Raw genomic sequence first — 17,696 nt, forward strand, 5'->3', positions numbered from 1 at the left:
AAAATTGTTTATCTGAAATTCATATTTAATTGGGCATCTTACCCCATTGACCCTAATTAGCAAATCACATCCAGGAGTACAGGGCATGGCTGGGTGGTGGCTGTCACACTGTGCAGTCAGAGGGACCAGGACGTCTTGGATGCAGGCGTCTGGCCAGCGTGGAAGGCCAGGACCTGGTCACGAGATGTGGCTCCCGGCATGGCAGGGCAAAGACTACTGGTCGTCTGAGCCCAGCCCTGACTCCAGGCTGAGATGGCCATTCACCCAGACCTTGAGCCCTGCCCTGACCCCAGGCTGAGACGGCCGCCCACCCAGGCTGTTCTGAATCTAGCCCTGACTCCAGGCTGAGACGGCTGTCCACCCAGACCATTCTGAGCCCTGCCCTGACCCCAGGCTGAGATGGTCATCTATCGGGGGAAATTCACCCCCAATATTTCATGTAGGTTCTTTTCTATTTTCCCTAAGTGTCGGCCAGTCTGAGAAATAAAGGGACAGAGTACAAAAGAGAGAAATTTCAAAGCTGGGTGTCCGGGGGAGACATCACATGTCGGCAGGTTCCGTGATGCCCCCTGAGCCTTAAAACCAGCAAATTTTTATTAGTGATTTTCAAAAGGGGAGGGAGTGTACAAATAGGATGTGGGTCACAGAGATCACATGCTTCACAAGGTAATAAGATATCACAAGGCAAATGGAGGCAGGGCGAGATCACAGGACTGGGGTGAAATTAAAATTGCTAATGAAGTTTTGGGCACACATTGTCATTGATAACATCTTATCGGGAGACAGGGTTTGAGAGCAGACAACCGGTCTGACCAAAATTTATTAGGCAGGAATTTCCTCATCCTAATAAGCCTGGGAGCACTACGGGAGACTGGGGCTTATTTCATCCCTTATCTACAACTGTAAAAGGCAGCCGTCCCCAAAGCAGACATTTCAGAGGCCTCCCCTTAGGGATACATTCTCTTTCTCAGGGATGTTCCTTGCTGAGAAAAAGAATTCAGCGATATTTCTCCTATTTGCTTTTGAAAGAAGAGAAATATGGCTCTGTTTCACCTGGCTCACAGGCAACCAGAGTTTAAGGTTATCTCTCTTGTTCCCTGAACATCGCTGTTATCCTGTTCTTTTTTCAAGGTGCCCAGATTTCATATTGTTCAAACACACATGCTTGACAAACAATTTGTGCAGTTAACGCAATCATCACAGGGTCCTGAGGTGACATACATCCTCAGCGTACGAAGATGATGGGATTAAAAGATTAAAGACAGGCATTGGAAATCACAAGGGTATTGATTGGGGAAGTGATAAGTGTCCATGAAATCTTCACAATTTATGTTCAGAGATTGCAGTAAAGACAGACGTAAGAAATTATAAAAGTATTAATTTGGGGAACTAATAAATGTCCATGAAATCTTCACAATTTATGTTCTTCTTCCATGGCTTCAGCCGGTCCCTCTGTTTGGGGTCCCTGACAATAGCTGTCCACCCAGGGCGTTCTGAGCCCAGCCCTGACTCCAGGCTGAGAAGGCCGTCCACCCAGGGCATTCTGAGCCCAGCCCTGACTCCAGGCTGAGACGACCGTCCACCCAGGGCGTTCTGAGCCCAGCCCTGACTCCAGGCTGAGACGACCGTCCACCCAGGGCGTTCTGAGCCCAGCCCTGACTCCAGGCTGAGATGGCCGTCCACCCAGGGCGTTCTGAGCCCAGCCCTGACTCCAGGCTGAGATGGCCGTCCACCCAGACCGTTCTGAGCCCAGCCCTGACTCCAGGCTGGGACAGCCATCCACCCAGGGCTTTCTGAGGCCAGCAGAGCAGGGTGCCCCCACCACTGAGGTGGGTCTCTCCTGGGTTGACCCTCCCTGCCTCCAGCTGCACCTGGCCCACCTCCCCAGCACATGGGAGGGTACTCTCTGTCCAGAGTGCAGTCCTGAAGGAGCCCCTCTCTCCCACCACCAGGGGAGACCAGTCTAACCCCTGACATGGGGCACCATGGGAGGCCTAGCCAGGGCACAGAAATGACAGGCCTGGCCCACACCACAGGCTGGATGGTGGCTGCAGGAGCTCTGCCTCTTGGTGACCATCCAGAGGCTCTCTGACAACCCTACTCAGATGTCCCCTGGAGCCACATGGCAAGAGTTCCGCCAGAAGAGCCACGAGCCTGGCACTGTGTGGGCTCTGGTCCCTGGGGTGGCACCCGTGCCCCAGGAGCACCTCCCCAAGGCCATGGTGCCAGCAGGATGTTGCAGAGGCCTGAGGTCAGAGTGGCAGGTGGGTGGCCTCAGGAACGGTGAGGAAGAAGCCGAGTGCTGACGCTGAGTGGTCAGCAAAGGGCTGTTTATTGACCTTGAGAGGGATGCCCTCACCCTGTGTGGGAGGCCAGCAGGGCCCCCTGGGACCACGTTCCCTCCTTGCTTGGATTCAGGTAGCCCAGAGAGCTGAGGGGTTGGCCCTGGCTCCTTGGCAAGTTAGTGGCAAGCTGGATGGAGCCAGGGACTCCCGCCCTGGGCCACGGTTTCTCTATGACCCTGTGTCCCAAGCAGCCAGTGGTGGGGCCCAGTCTCTGAGGCCCAGCTCTGAAAAAAGTGGTGTTGTTGGGGGGCATGGGCTGGAGGGCCTGGGCCCAGAGGACAAGGAGTTTAAGCAGGGATATGTCCCCTGACAGGGAAGCCCCCGCCTCTGCCCTGGCCACATCCTTCCCCTGATCTCATGGCTGAAAAGCCACACCAGAATTCCTGCAATTCAGTGAAGCAGCTCTTCAAAACCAAGCAGCTGGTGACGCACAGGGACAGAGGGTAGGGCTGCGGGGGAGAGGGCGGGAAAGGCCCTCACAGCAGGGCCCAGAGGAAGACTGACCCCGGCTGAGCAGGAGCTGTACGCACAGGGCCCAGGGGCTGCCGGCTGCCAGGACCGCCACATTGCAGAGGTCTCCCTTGCAGCAGGAGATCTGGGAGTCCACGACGGCACTTGTAAGTTTCAGCAGGGGGAATCCGACGTCCTTCTGGCAGAAGAGGAGGGAGAGCTTGTTCTCACCTCTCACTTTACCTGCGAGAGAGCGGGGTGGGGGATGAGCAGGGCCCTGCCCCGGGGCCTCAGGGGCTTTCTGCAGGGAGGCTCCGCACCCCAACATATGCTGGCTGGGAGCCTGAACATCAAAGCCATCAGGACCAAGGCCATCGGAGCCCTTTCACTTAGGGAACGCTGAGGCCACCCAGGGAACCAGGGTTGCGGCAGAAAGGGCAGTAGGGTTTGAGTTCTTTCCCCAGGCAGCCCTCACCCTGCCCTGGCCTTGGGCCCCCCGAAGCGGGAGCTGGGTGGGCTGTGGAGGGGAGCTGGGTGCTGCTTTTGGGAAACAGCTGCGGGCTCCAGGCTGGCTTTTTTTTTTTTTTAAATATCTTTTTGAGATAGAGTTTTGCTCTTGTGGCCCAGGCTGGAGTGCAATGGGGCAATCTCTGCTCACCACAACCTCCACCTCCCGGGTTCAAGAGATTCTCCTGCCTCAGCCTCCCCAGTAGCTGGGATTACAGGCATGCCCCACCACGCCCGGCTAATTTTGTATTTTTAGTAGAGACAGGGTTTCTCCATGTTGGTCAGGCTGGTCTCCAACTCCCGACCTCAGGTGATCCCCCCGCCTTGGCCTCCCAAAGTGCTGGGACTACAGTCGTGAGCCACCACGGCCGGCCAGGGCAGGCCTTTTCCTGCCTCACTTCACTGAAGGGTGTGGCCTGGGGACAGATGCAGCTCCGAGAGCTGAGGGTGCTGAGGGTGCTGAGGGTGCTGACGGCCTGGGCAGGCTGCAGCCCCTCCCCAGTCCTCCCATGGCCTGGCTGATATCCCACCGTTCCAGAGTCATTCCTTTAGTTTGAAGCTAACTGTCTCCAGGTTCTTCCAGGCAGGTAACTCACTGAATGCTCACAGCCTGCCCCTCTCCTGCATGGAGCTGGTGAGACCCATGGCATGAAGTGGGGACAAGGGGCAGAGGTCACTGGGGTCCCCAGAGTAGCTACAGCAGCTGGCGATGGGAGGCTACTGGGAAGTTGGTGTGGGCCCTGCTGCTGGGCACTGGGAGGGGCTGGGATGGTTTCCACAGTAATGAGGGCCCTGTGGGCGCCCCCTGCTCTAGAACCCGGAACATCCCCTGTCCCTGCAGACCCACAACCCTTAGGCTCAGTTTGGTGGCCCAGGCTCCTCAGCCCTGCCGCTCTTCCACCCTTCCCTGCACAGGCCCTGCCCCCCATGCCCACCTCACCCCACCCCCCACCTCAGGAGCCACAGACCAGCCCCCAAAGTGCTGAGGGCTTGTAGGGGGACCTTGGTCCATCATGCAGCTATCTAAGAAGTGCCCCTCCCTCCCCAGAACCTGCCCTCTGCCCTGGCACCCCAGGGACTCACTGCCAAAGACGCTCACTTTCTGGGAGACACAGACCCCATCCAGGAAGGGGCACGAGACCACGCTGCAGGAGGCCCCTTCCAAGACCGCCAAGCATCTGTAGCAGCACAGACCCTGAGCTGGGAGAGAGGGCAAGGTAGGTGACCGCAGCACATGCCAGGACATACACCAATGCCCTGGTGAGAGTCCCATGCCCACAAGGGCACCCACTCTCACCACCACCCTTGTCCCAACCTGCCACCTGGACCCATGGCCTTTGCAATAGCCCCACACACCTGCCTGCAACGGGCAGCCTGCAACTGGCGGCCTGCAACCCTCCAACACGACCTGTTTGTCCAGAGGCACCAGCAGCCACTGCCCGATGCCAAAGGCATACACGTGCCCAGGACTCAGTGAGTCCTCAGAAGTGAGCACAGCCAGCATGTGCGGTAACAAGCACAGAGCAGGCACCAAACACACCAGTCACCTCTGCCACCGGAACACCGAAGCCCGCCACCCCCAGCAGGCACGCCTTCCGAGCACACCCACCCGCAACTAGTTCCAGCACACATGGGGCAGCAGGAGCACGCTGGAACAAAGTCCTCTAAAGGCCCCTCTGCTTCTCACCTCTCTCCATGCTCAGCAGGGCCACCAGCAGGACCAGGGACAAGGTCTTCATGGCCTGGAGACTGCTCATTCCAGGGTGCTAGTGCACAGATAAACTTCTGCGAATCGGAGCAGCCCTCGGCCACCTCACCCTCCTGGGGCTCGAATGAGTCCTGCACAGCAGCAAAGCCAGAACATCCAGCTCTCCATCTCCCACCCTGTCCTCAGCACAGTCACCCAAAGGAGAACTGTCTGCCTCACGCCCCCACCCCAGTCCCCATTCCTCCCTCCCATCCTTTCCTGCAATTCTCACCCAGAGCCCCATGGCTGTACTGCACCTCCTCTCCTTGGCGCCCCCACCCAGGACCCTCCCAGGCCTGGTCCACCCCTCCTCACTTTCTTCGCTCTGGCTGATTCTCAGCCACTTGCCCTGCAGGCTTGCCAGAGAGAGGAAGGTGGGGCAGGGAGAGGCCCTGCCCTCAGCGGCTCCTCCCCTCAGGCTCTTCCTGATTGGCCCAGAACAAGGGTGGGTTCCTGAATTTCCATTTCACAGGAACTTGCTACTGGAGCAATAGGTGACTCCAGGCCAATTTACTCTTTTTTTTTTTTTCTTTTGAGCTGGAGTCTCACTCTGTCACCCAAGCTGGAGTACAGTGGCACAGTCTTGGCTCACTGCAACCTCTGCTTCCCAGGTTCAAGCAATTCTCCTGCCTCAGCCTCCCGAGTAGCTGGGACTACAGGTGCCCACCACCTCGCCCAGCTAATTTTTGTATATTAGTAGAGATGGGGTTTCACCATGTTGGCCAGGCTGGTCTCAAACTCCTGACATAAAGTGATCCGCTCACCTTGGCCTCCCAAAGTGCTAGGATTACATGTGTGAGCCACCACGCCCAGCCCAATTTACTCTTTATACTAGAATTGGCAGTAGATGGGGCTGGTGGCTCACATCTGTAATCTCATCACTTTGGGAGGCCAAGGCAGGAGAATGGCGTGAACCCGGGAGGCAGAGCTTGCAGTGAGATGAGATTGCGCCACTACACTCCAGCTTGGGTGACAGAGTGAGACTCCAGCTCAAAAAAAAAAAAAAAAAAAATGAGAGGAATCTAACATAACTGACTCCATCTTGCTTTCTAATCTCACAAGCTAACCTGCCTTTGCTCAGGTGGCATAGGCCAAGCTAACTATGGGAGGAATTTAGTTCATAGTTTAGAGTAAGGATGGGCCAGGCATGGTGGCTCACACCTCTAATACCTTTGGGAGACCGAGGCTGGTGAATCACCTGAGGTCAGGAGTTCGAGATCAGCCTGGCCAACATGACGAAACCCTGTCTCTACTGAAAAAAAATAAAAATTAGCTGGCGTGGTGGTGGGCACCTGTCATCCCAGCTACTCAGGAGGCTGAGGCAGGAGAATCACTTGAACCCTAGTTGCGGAGGTTGCCGTGAGCCATTATTTTGCCATTGTACTCCAGCCTGGGTGACAAGAGCGAAACTCCATCTCAAAACAAAAATAAATGAATACAAATAAAAAATAAAGGAAGGATGATAATAGTCTCTTCCCAAAACTACTCCACTCCTTGAGACCAAAGCCGCCTTTGTAAAACTAATGAAAGACCACAAGGTTAGCATTATGGTAGGGGCTTGATATATTTTTTTTTTAAGATGGAGTCTTGCTGTTACCCAGGCTGGAGTGCAATGGTGCCATCTCAGCTCACTGCAACCAACCTCTGCCTCCCGGGTTCAAGTGATTCTCCTGCCTCAGCCTCCAGAGTGGCTGGGATTACAGGCGCCTGCCACCACGCCCGGCTTTTTGTTTTCTTTTGTATTTTTAGTAGAGACGGGGTTTTACCATGTTGGCCAGTCTCAAACTCCTGAGCTCAGGTGATCTGCCTGCCTCGGCCTCCCAAAGTGCTGGGATTACAGGCATGAGAGGCACGGCGCCTGGCACAGGGGCTTGACTTCTGCTCATGAGCCAGGATAGTCAAGGAAGTGACCATATCCTTGGGATGCAGCCATCGTGGCCACTGTACAGTCAACACAGTAAGCCTTTGCATTTGCGCTGTGGTCCAGCTCATCCAAGCAAAGCTAGCTCCAGGAGAGAAATCCCCCCTCCCAACTACAGAGCAGGCATATTTGATTTTCCCTGTCCTCAGACTGACCCTTTGCTCATTATAATAGAAAACACACCCCTGATGGAGATTTAAGATGCTAATGACACATGCGACGTATGAGCAAGCAGGTGCAGCTACTGCACGTGTGCACCCAGAGGACCCCCCAGAACATTCTTTCTAGCAACACCTCTGCCCACCCGCTGTGAGTAATCATGGAAGACTCCCATAGAGGAGCCTCCCTGGTGCCAGTCTCTGCTGTCTCACCCTTACAAGCAGCCGGCCCTGAATCCTCTCTCTCAGGGCGTCCTATCTCTTCTGCATCAAACTTTCAAAATATTCTTTCTCCTTTGCAATACATTGCTCTGTGCTGCATCTCCTTGGCTGTGTGTCTCTTGTTTAAATTCTTTTAAACTAAGAAGACAAGAATGGAGGCCTCACAGCAGCCGCCAACGTTTCTGGTGCCGTGACTCGGATGGAGGTTCGTCTGCGTCATTCACTCCAGTTTCCCTTCCCCGCAGCGGGTACCGTGGCAGTGCCAGGCTGCCTGGTTGGCTGCCGCTGGTTTGCCCAGGGCTGTTTCAGTCAAGCTCCGGGGAAGATTTCTAAGTTGCCTGGACCGTTTCTGTGGATATATGTGCTGCTCTTCTCTGGCTGCTGCCTCTGCACCACTCATCATTATCCAACCACATCGGTTGCTCTCAACATTCAGTATTTGGGCTGTTTCGCTGCTTAGTTTCATGCCTTTCTGGCCTCGTTTCAGACGCAGCTCGTTTGCTGTCCCTCTGGTAGCACTCGGCCGCCACCTCGTGGCCATTGTGATTTATTGTCTGATCGGGTTTTCTGTTTTACAAATTTTTTTTTTTTTTTTTTTTTTTTTTGAGACGGAGTCTCTTTTGCCCAGGCTGGAGTGCCATGACACCATCTCAGCTCACTGCAACCTCCGACTCCTGGTTCAAGCGATTCTCCCGCCTCAGCCTCCTGGGTTGCTGGGACTACAGGGGTCTGCCACCACGCCCGGCTAATTTTTTGTACTTTAGTAGAGATGGGGGTTTCACCATGTTGGCCAGGCTGGTCTCGAACTGCTGACCTCAAGTGATCCATCCACCTTGGCCTCCCAAAGTGTTGGGATTGCAGGTGTGAGCCACCGTGCCTGGCCGAAATCTGTTTGGAGGGACACATTAAGAGTGCGCTGTCCCTCCAGACCTTATGCATTTTCCAACTCCTTCAGATGGTCCTTCAACTGGCGTTCTTTGCTGAACAAAAGATGCTCAGTCATGTAGCTGCCAGGCTGTGGGGACTGCATCGGGCATTCCAGGCACTGTAATCGGGCATCACCAATGGCCAACCAGTGGGGCAGGGAAAGGCTCGCTGGCGAGACATTGGGCCCCCCAGCCAGCAGGGGGGGCCACCTCAGTCGGGCCTGGAGACTTCCAGCGCCCATGAGACCCAGGACGGTGCATGCCAAATGCCCGTGACCTCCTAGCGCCCTGGTTTCATGGGGGTTCAAGGGGATGTCCCAGACCCTGTCATGGTCCAGCTTGGCTCGGGGACACCTGTGACCTCCTGGACTTTGGTATCTGTTTTTGTCATTGCAGGATTCCCTCGGCACCACGGGAACCACCTTCCCTACTCTCACTGCACACCCCTGGGATGTATCTGTAAAAATTGGAACACCTTTCGGCCAGGTGAGCTAAAAAGGAAAAGACATCTTTTGTTACACTGTTTGGCCTGGGTACAAGTTAGCTGACAATGAAAAGTGGTCAGAGAGTGGAACTGTGAGCTTCATCGCCATCCTGCGGCTCCGTCTTTCCAGAGGAATCAGGGACAATGGTCAGAAGTACCCATGAGTAGGCATTTATGGCCTTACAACAGAACCCGGCTTTATGCAGCACCTGCAGGCTAAAATCCAGTAAGCCAGAAAGCCCCCCAGACCCATGCGAAGACCCTCTTTTATTAAAGGGAAGGGACTCCAGGCCCCATGGCCCAACTCCAAGTCCAGATAGGGGTTCTCAGGGCTCCACACCTCCTTCCGACTCCCCAGCATCCCCCGCACTATCAGTCTCCTGTGGAATCTAATCCCGTTTCACCCCCTCCTTATGCTCCTCCTCCTTTGCAGGTACAATAGGGACTCGCCCAGCTGGAGCTGCTTGCACTGGGACTTCACACCATCCAGGGCCAGAGAAACTGCTCCCCTTATGGGAGGTCCCAAATGGAGAGGGGACCATTATGGCACATGTCCCATAAATGATCTAATTTATAGACTCACATCAGTAAATGATCTAATCCAATGGAAGCAAAAAAAAAACAAAAACTCACCTTCTGTAGCAAAGAAATGGAGAGTAGCCCTAGGAGTCCTCCCGAAACTGGCAGAAACACCCTGTCTGGTTGTGGGAGAAACACCTCGTACAGTTGTGGGAGAAACGCCTGGTCCGGTTGTGGGAGAAACATCTCGTCTGGTTGGCTCCTTTCCAAAGCAGCTGGACTCTGCGCCCTGCAGGTGGCCTGGCTGCCTTAGGGCAGTCGCAGCCATCACCATTCTAGTAGAAGAAGCCCAAAACCTGACTTTTTTTTTTTTTTTTTTTTTTTTGAGACGGAGTCTTGCTCTGTCGCCAGGCTGGAGTGCAGTGGTGTGATCTCGACTCACTGCAACCTTTGCCTCCCGGGTTAAAGCGATTCTCCTGCCTCAGCCTCCCAAGTAGCTGGAATTACAGGCATGCACCATCACGTCTGGCTAATTTTTGTATTTTTGGTAGACGCGGGGTTTCACCATGCTGGCCAAGGTGGTCACAAACTCCTGACCTAAAGTGACCCACCCGTCTCAGCCTCCTAAAGTGCTGGGATTACAGGAGTGAGCCAGCTTGCCCGGCCCCAAAACCCGACTTTCAGACACACCTTCGAGGTCCTCACTCCCCACCAGGTGCAGGGAGTTTTAGAAATAAAAGGCCATGTTGGCTCTTGGGAGGAAGACTTGCCATGATCAGGCACCCTCCTGGACTCCCTCAAGGTTACTATAAAAACCTGTGGTACCCTTAATCCAGCTTCTCTCATGCCAGTCTGTTCCTGGGAGAACCTAACTCGTTCCAGGGTTGAAACATGGGCCAGGCCTTCCACAGTAGAATAGACCTCAGGGGTGCACCCTCTAGAATCCTGGTGCTGAATGGCTCATGGATGGAAGTAGTTGCATGGAAAATAAAAAAAGAGGGGCAGGACATGCTGTGGTTAGTCTACACCAAACAACAGATGCCCACACTGCCACCTAATACCTCAGCGCAAAAAGCAGAGTGAGTCCCCTGACCAGGGCCCGGCTCAGGGTCGGGGAAAGGCGCTTCACAGGGGTGCTGACTCCAAGGGCGCCTTCCTTGTCCCTCGTGCACACACAACTATTTGGAAAGAACAGGTCTTCTAAATGCAAGGAGATCCCCCATTACATATGCAAAAGAAATACTGCGGCTTTTAGAGGCTGTGCAGGAGCCTGAGCAAGTGGCAGCCCTTCACTGCCTGGGACATCAAAGAGGAAACTCCTCAGTGACATTGGGAAATGCAAGGGCTGACAGGAAAGCTAAGAGGGAACTCCGGGAGCAGTGGCCCAGCTGGCCTTGTTCCCCCGTGCCCATTCTCTTGATGTAAATCCATCATAACTACAAAAGAACTAGCAGCTGAGCGTGGTGGCTGTAATCCCAGCACTTTAGGAGGCCAAGGCGAGCGGATCACCTGAGGTCAGGAGTTTGAGACCAGCCTAGCCAACATGGTGAAACCCCGTCTCTACTAAAAATACAAAAATTAGCCGGCCGTGATAGCACGCACCTGTAATCCCAGCTATTCAAGAGGCTGAGGCAGGAGAGTCACTTGAACTGGGGAGGCAGAGGTTGCAGCGACCCAAGATCGCACCACTGCACTCCAGCCTGGGTGACGGAGCGAGACTCTGACTCAAAACTAATAATAATTAAAACATCAAAACAAGCATAAGCTAAAGAAAGTCAGGGGACTCTAACACCTGAAGGTTAGTGGCTCATAGGTCAAAAGCTCTTGCTTCCTCAGCCACACCAGTAGAAAATGGTTAAAAGTTTACATGATTCCCAGCTGGGCACAGTGGCTCACACCTGTAATCCCAGCACTTTGGGAGGCCGAAGCACGTGGATCACTTGAGGTCAGGAGTTCTAGACCACCCTGGCCTACATGGAGAAACCCCGTCTCTACTAAAAATACAAAAATTAGCCGGGCATGGTGGCACCCACCTATAATTCCAGCTACTCGGGAGGCTGAAGCAGGAGAATCACTTGAACCCGGGAGGCAGAGGTTGCAGTGAGCCGAGATCGTGCCACTGCACTCCAGCCTGGGTGACAGAGTGAGACTCTGTCTCAAAAAAAAAAAAAAAAAAAGAAAAGAAAAAAGCTGGGCGTGGTAGCTCAAGCCTGTAATCCCAGCACTTTGGGAGGCTGAGGCGGGCAGATCACGAGGTCAGGAGATGGAGACCATCCTGGCTAACACGGTGAAACCCCGTCTCTACTAAAAATACAAAAAATTAGCCAGGCGTGGTGGCGGGCATCTGTAGTCCCAGCTACTTGGGAGGCTGAGGCAGGAGAATGGCGTGAACCCGGGAGGCAGAGATTGCGGTGAGCCGAGATCGTGCCACTGCACTCCAGCCTGGGGGACACAGCGAGACTCCGTCTCAAAAAAAAAAAAAAAAAAAAAAAATTTACATAATTATCTCCATATGGGGCAGGACACCATGACCACCTGGGTGGACCATCTGTTTATGGGCAAGGGCCTGGCAACCACAATAGAGTCACTCGGGCCTGTGAACTTTGCTCCCAAAATAACTGTGGGGGCAAACAAAGACAAAGGCCTCTCACTAACCCCAGTCCAGCAGCGAGGAACCCAGGAACCCCTCCTGCTGAGGACTGGCAGGTTGACCGCACCCACACGCCCTCCTTTCGAGGCTTTAAATACCTTTAGGTTTTGTAGACACCTTTACCGTTTGGGTGGAAGCTCTCCCCCGAGAACAGAGAAAGCTACAGAAGTGGTCAAGGCATGTTTTGGCCTCCCCCGCTTCTTGCAGCTAGAACCCAGCAAGGAGCTCGAGCTTTGGGAATTAAGTATCGTCTCCACTCCTCATGGAGGTCGCAATCCTCCAGCAAGGTTGAAAGGACCAGTCACACTTTAAAGCAAACCCTGGCAAAATTATGCCAGGAAACTTCTGGGTCTTGGTATACTCTGTCATCTATCGCGTTCATGAGAATACAAACGGTCCCCGAAGGGAAAAGGAAACTTAGTCTTTTTGAAATGACTTATGGGAGACCCTCCCTCACCTTAGACCTGTTAATCAAACCTGAAACTCACTGTATTGTAAAATATATTCAAAATCTAGGCCAGGTACGGCTGGCTGTCCAGGAATATGGCAACACAGGGCTGCCCTCGCCTGGGCAAGTGAAACACAACCGCAAAATTCTGCCTGGAGACTGGGTCCTATTAAACACCCAGAAGGAAGGTTCCCCAGCACATCAACTTCTTCCTAAATGGAAGGGACCTTACCAAGTGCTACCAACCACCCCCGATGGCTGTAAAGCTGCAGGGAGTCACCAGCTGGGCCCACATGACCAGAATTAAACTTTGCAATTAACCTTTACAGAAACCAGAGGAAGCCGCTCATGACACCCGAGAGCTCACAGAGGCTCTGAAGTTTCTATTCAAGAAAACAACTCCAGATGGGGCTGATCTGGAAGACAGGTAACATCTTCCTTTTCTTGGTGCTCGCCTGCCGTGCTCTAGGCGCTTTTAGAGATGCTGGTCTGTGTGCTAGGGAAGCGATGAACCATACTGTTAGTCTATTAAGCATAACTCAACCTGGCTGGCTTTCCATGACTACCAAACGCTGGGAATATGCCAGACCTGTGCCTGTGGAAGAACCTGGCCTCCCAGCACACCTCCAGGATGCGGATAGCAGCCCCAACAGTCAATACAAAGGGATTTTACTGGGTGGGCTCATGGGTTCTTTAAGCTCCCCCTCTTAACGATCAACGGTAATTCAAATGTCCCAAAAGGAGAAATGCTTTCTTAGCATATCTTTTATCTGGAGTATTTCCCCTTCTGCCTTTACAGCAATCATGCCAGTTCTACCACTTTTGCAGGAAAGCTCCAAGAGAGTCAGTGTAGCTGAACCTTTGTCACTGGGTCACCTATCTAGCCCATATGTCTGCAGGAATTATACTGATAAATGGACAACTCGCCCATGCAATCAATCTCCCGCTCTATCCTGTTCCCTGACCGGCATGGTCTCTACTTCCTGTCAGCACAACTAGGATGTCTGGTTTCTGCTGGGCTGCCCTCTCATGGGAAGCCTTTAATCACTCCATCTCAATATATCCTCTGGGGACCATCAACGTTTCCTATTAAAGATAACTACACCTGGCCGGGCGCGGTGGCTCACGCCTGTAATCCCAGAACTTTGGGAAGCCAAGGCGGGTGGATCACGAAGTCGGGAGATCGAGACCATCCTGGCTAACACAGTGAAAGCCCGCCTCTACTAAAAATACAAAAAATTAGCCAGGCGTGGTGGTGGGTGCCTGTAATCCCAGCTACTTGGGAGGCTGAGGCAGGAGAATGGCGAACCTGGGAGGCGGAGTTTGCAGTGAGCTGAGATGGTGCCACTGCACTCCAGCCTGGGGGACAGAGCTAGACTCCGTCTCAAAAAAAAAAAAAAAAAAAAAAAAAGAACTACACTTGTGGTGGGACCCTAAGAGGGGAACCCTATTTAAAGAACTTGTTAACACTACCATCCAATGCTACCATCCCCTGATGGGCCCAGTGAGCACTGCCAACATAGCTGCACAAAACCTTTCACTTACAGGCCAGAAAATAGAAAACCGCCTTTTATAGAACCTCCACTGCTTTTACCACTATAATGAAAAATACTTTTGTAGCACAAATTTCACCACCACACGGAGTTGTGGGGGGTTGTGGATCTCCAGTGTATCTATGACTCCCTCCACTCTGGAAGGGACAGCGCTCCATCGCTTACAGCTCTCCCTATCTACCTCCACACGGGCTGCTACGTCTCCCCCTTTTCCCATGTACCAACATCGCACGAGCCGCCTCTGAGCAGGACCCCTTCTTCCCTTGGGTTTAGTATCCTCTCTATTGGGATTAGCAGGGACAGCTACGGGAGACAGAGCCTTGGGAATCCAGCATAAACTGTCTTGGGAGACTGAATGGCCCTCCAGCAAACGGCAGAGGGCCTCACGAGTCTTCAGCAGCAGCTGGACTCCCTGGCTGCCGTAGTCCTGCAAAACCGAGGGGCCTTAAATCTTCTCATGCTGGACAAGGAGGAACGTATCTATATCTAAAAGGGGAATGCCGTGTCTACGTCAATCAGCCCAGTTTGGTCGTAGAACGTATTAAAAACATTGTTACCCAGGCAGACAAAATGGAATCTTTAGGAACTTCCATAGGAACTTGGAAGCAATGGCTGTTGTCTGCCCTACTCCCTTTAATAGTGCTGATTATTACCACACTTTTAGCCTTAACTTTTAGTCCAACTTTGTTTTTTGTTGTTGTTGTTGTTGTTGCTTTTCTGTTTTAAGATAATTTATTAGAACACAGTCATTCAGAAGCCGTTGAGACATCAGGCAGCAGGAAGGAAGGTGGGGCGGAGCAGGCCCTGGGAAGGACCAAGGACAAAGTAATAGCCACAGTAATGACATTTCATTTTATTCTGATAAAGACTAATGTATGCCTGATACCCTAGTGAGAATCCATAAGTTTGGTAGTTCACAACATTTTTAGAAAGCACATACGATTAACATTCAAATAAGGCACTATAGAAAGTTTTGTAAAGAATGAAGTGTTTACTGTCATTCTTTTAAAAAACCTTGGCTTATCTTGAAAGATCAATGAATTTTTAAAATATCACAAGAAAAGAAAAATAAAAATTTCCCCCCAAAATACGTAAGAACCACTTACTGGCACTGGTATTTTAGGTACCTGGAGAAAAAAGGAGCAGATTTTTAAAGGCAAATTAATAACAGCCTGTACGCACGCTTGTTTCATTTGACTTGGCATCGAGTAAAGGAAGAGTAAATACGCCGTGGAAGACGCCATCAGGCTTTTCCTCCACTTCTCCCAGACCACACAGCACATCAGCAGCCACCCTTGCTGCCCACTCAGGAATCACTGTAGATTCCAATTTTTAAATGGCTGCTCAGATGAGGCCAATAGAGTTCTTTCTCCTTACAGTGAGGCGGCAGTGAATGCTAACAGGTATCGAGTTCTCTGATCAGGACCAAAGAACTCCTTCAGGAAACTCACTCACTTTCCTGGTCCTTGTTAACCTGTCACGTAAATTCTTTTTATTGGCACACCTGTTTACTAATTATGATTGATTGCTATTTATGCCAAGGGAGCGTTTCGCAGGCGTGCCTCATCTGTTTACTCACGACACAGTGAGCTTACTTTATTTACACAGTGCCGCGGGTTTCCTCTTTTTTCTTTTCTGTTTTTGGCGGCGGGGGTGGCACTATAACTTGTTATTTATCAGGGCGGATCATACATTTGGATCGAGAAGAGAAACCGGCAAGTAGATCCTAAAACACATTTCTCAACCTGAGTCACGTCGGAAAACATATAGACTTTAATTCCATTTTGTTGAAAATTCATTCAACTTTGGTGCTTGTCCAAGGACTTATGATGTCAATTTCTGACATAAATCATAACCCTGAGTATATATGTATTTTCAAAGGAAACAAGTCATCTTAAAGTAATATTTTTCTATATGCTAATTGATACATTTTTATAGCAAATTGAAAATTCTGAGCAAACTGAAAGTATGCTTAACAACAAAATAAATACAGCATATATGGTTAGCACATACATTTCTTACTGTAAAGGCAGAAGTGAATTTGTGTCTTACAATAAATCTGTAAATCCAGTTGTTTTCTTTCTGGAATTTATATAATGTCTCACCATGTTCCACAAAAAGGCTAGAAATGCCTTTTTTTGGAATCAATCTATGCAAAAATTTCTGATTACATATTTTCCCCAAATGACATGTAACTTTTTTTAACTTTTCCAGAAAAATATGGAAACTTTATCAACCACTTATTAACTGAACAAAAAGTGAGATTACTACCAAATGCTCGTTTAATTTTGCTCTAACAGATGTTTTAAAAGTTCAGGCATCGCTGATATTTTTGAGGATAACTGCATAAAACACACTAGATGATTTCAAAGGATGAATCTTAGTATCTGACTCATCTGGCACATCCTTAGTATCCAGAATAAAATCAGTAGAAATAAAAGTAATATAGTTTTCAAAGAATTCATACATACTGGAATCCTTAGGAAAAGCACTTCTAAATGCAGGGACTAGGAGGTTTGCCCATCTTCCTGTTAATAGTTACACACATTTCTCCTCATGGAGTAACTGAAGTTTTCTGGCTTGTTTGTGCAACTTTAGTTGGTAGGAAAGTGTATATAGAGGGCCAAATCTTGTTGGTTTCTATTCTGGAGAATGTTTCCAACACCCCCTTTTTTCTGGTAATATTCCGGGACTGGCTTTGTTTGGTTTCATAAGCCTTTAGTCTCTTTTTTACTATTATTATTATTTTTATTTATTTTTTTGAGGCGGAGTCTCGCTCTGTTGTGCAGGCTGGAGTGCAGTGGTGCCATCTCGGCTCACTGCAATCTCCACCTCCAGGGTTCAAGCAATTCTCCTGCCTCAGCCTCCTGAGTAGCTGGGACTACAGGCGCCTGCCACCACGCCCGGCTAAATTTTGTATTTTTAGTAGGAACAGGGTTTCACCATATTGGCCAGGCTGGTTTCGAACTCCTGACCTTGTGATCTGCCTGCCCCGGCCTCCCAAAGTGCTGGGATTACAGGTGTGAGCCACTGCGCCTGCCTGCCTTTAGTCTCTTGATAACCGTCTCTGGTTTATCATCCTCATGCTGAATGAGAGGGTCCCCAGTCAGGTCATCAATGCCCACAGTTTTGGGAGGGTTGAATTCAATGTTGAAGACTCAGCCGCTGGCAGGATGAATCCAGCAAGCAGTAAGGCGTTGTTTAATGACCTCAAAGGGCACATTCAGGTTAATCACTGTGTCGATCTGATCAGCTCTATCTAGGGCTTCTGCCTGTGGATGTGTTCTTGAAAAACCATCAACAGCTAGACTGGGTGAGACTTTCCGGCTCCTGCAGCCGGCCTGACTGGGGGCCTGTGTAGGGTGCCATATGAGAGATTTCAACGAGCCCATACGCAACCAGAGGGATGCAGCCCACGGTGCGGGGGATCTCAGCGTCGCCTCTGTCCAACCCTCCCTCCCTCTGCATCTCTCTCAAATCTTGGCAGCCCACAGACTGAGTCAAATTGAGAAGAAAGAAAGTGGAGGCAAGTTCATTAACGTTAGTGCAATTAATTTAACAGTATTCAATTACAAACAAATAGAGCATTTCAGAGAGTGATGAGGGTTCTGAGGATGCACAAACAAGGGGTGTAGGGTCCAGCCCCACAGGGTCGGTGGGTCTCTCCCCGTGTGCAGCGACGAGAGATTGTAGAAATAAAGACACAAGACAAAGAGATAAAAGAAAAGACAGCTGGGCCTGGGGGACCACTACCACCAAGTTGCAG

General features: G+C 51.3%; 1 protein-coding gene and 1 long non-coding RNA gene across 4 annotated transcripts in view; one reads left to right on the plus strand and one right to left on the minus strand.

Annotated features, from left to right (window-relative positions):
- The window catches only part of LOC101144863 (uncharacterized), a 29,412-nt gene that overhangs the window by 1,122 nt on the left and 10,594 nt on the right, over positions 1-17,696 (plus strand). The window contains exons 2-5 of one of the 3 annotated variants that reach the window (XR_010135063.1): positions 2,659-4,519; positions 7,145-7,279; positions 8,673-8,762; positions 12,707-12,804. This is a non-coding gene — a long non-coding RNA (uncharacterized lncRNA). Of the gene's footprint in view, positions 1-2,658; positions 4,520-7,144; positions 7,280-8,672; positions 8,763-12,706; positions 12,805-17,696 lie in introns of those variants that run through there. The other 2 variants (XR_004068930.3, XR_008667732.2) reach the window with 2 other exon arrangements.
- Positions 2,822-7,868, minus strand: LOC129524073 (lymphocyte antigen 6S). Its single transcript, XM_055348388.2, is given in 5 exon segments — positions 2,822-2,853; positions 2,856-3,038; positions 4,386-4,502; positions 4,990-5,141; positions 7,342-7,868. Coding segments are annotated over 4 exon segments (402 nt in total). The 5' UTR covers positions 5,060-5,141; positions 7,342-7,868.

Source organism: Gorilla gorilla, chromosome 7 (assembly GCF_029281585.2).
Source record: "Gorilla gorilla gorilla isolate KB3781 chromosome 7, NHGRI_mGorGor1-v2.1_pri, whole genome shotgun sequence".
NCBI lineage: Eukaryota > Metazoa > Chordata > Mammalia > Primates > Hominidae > Gorilla > Gorilla gorilla.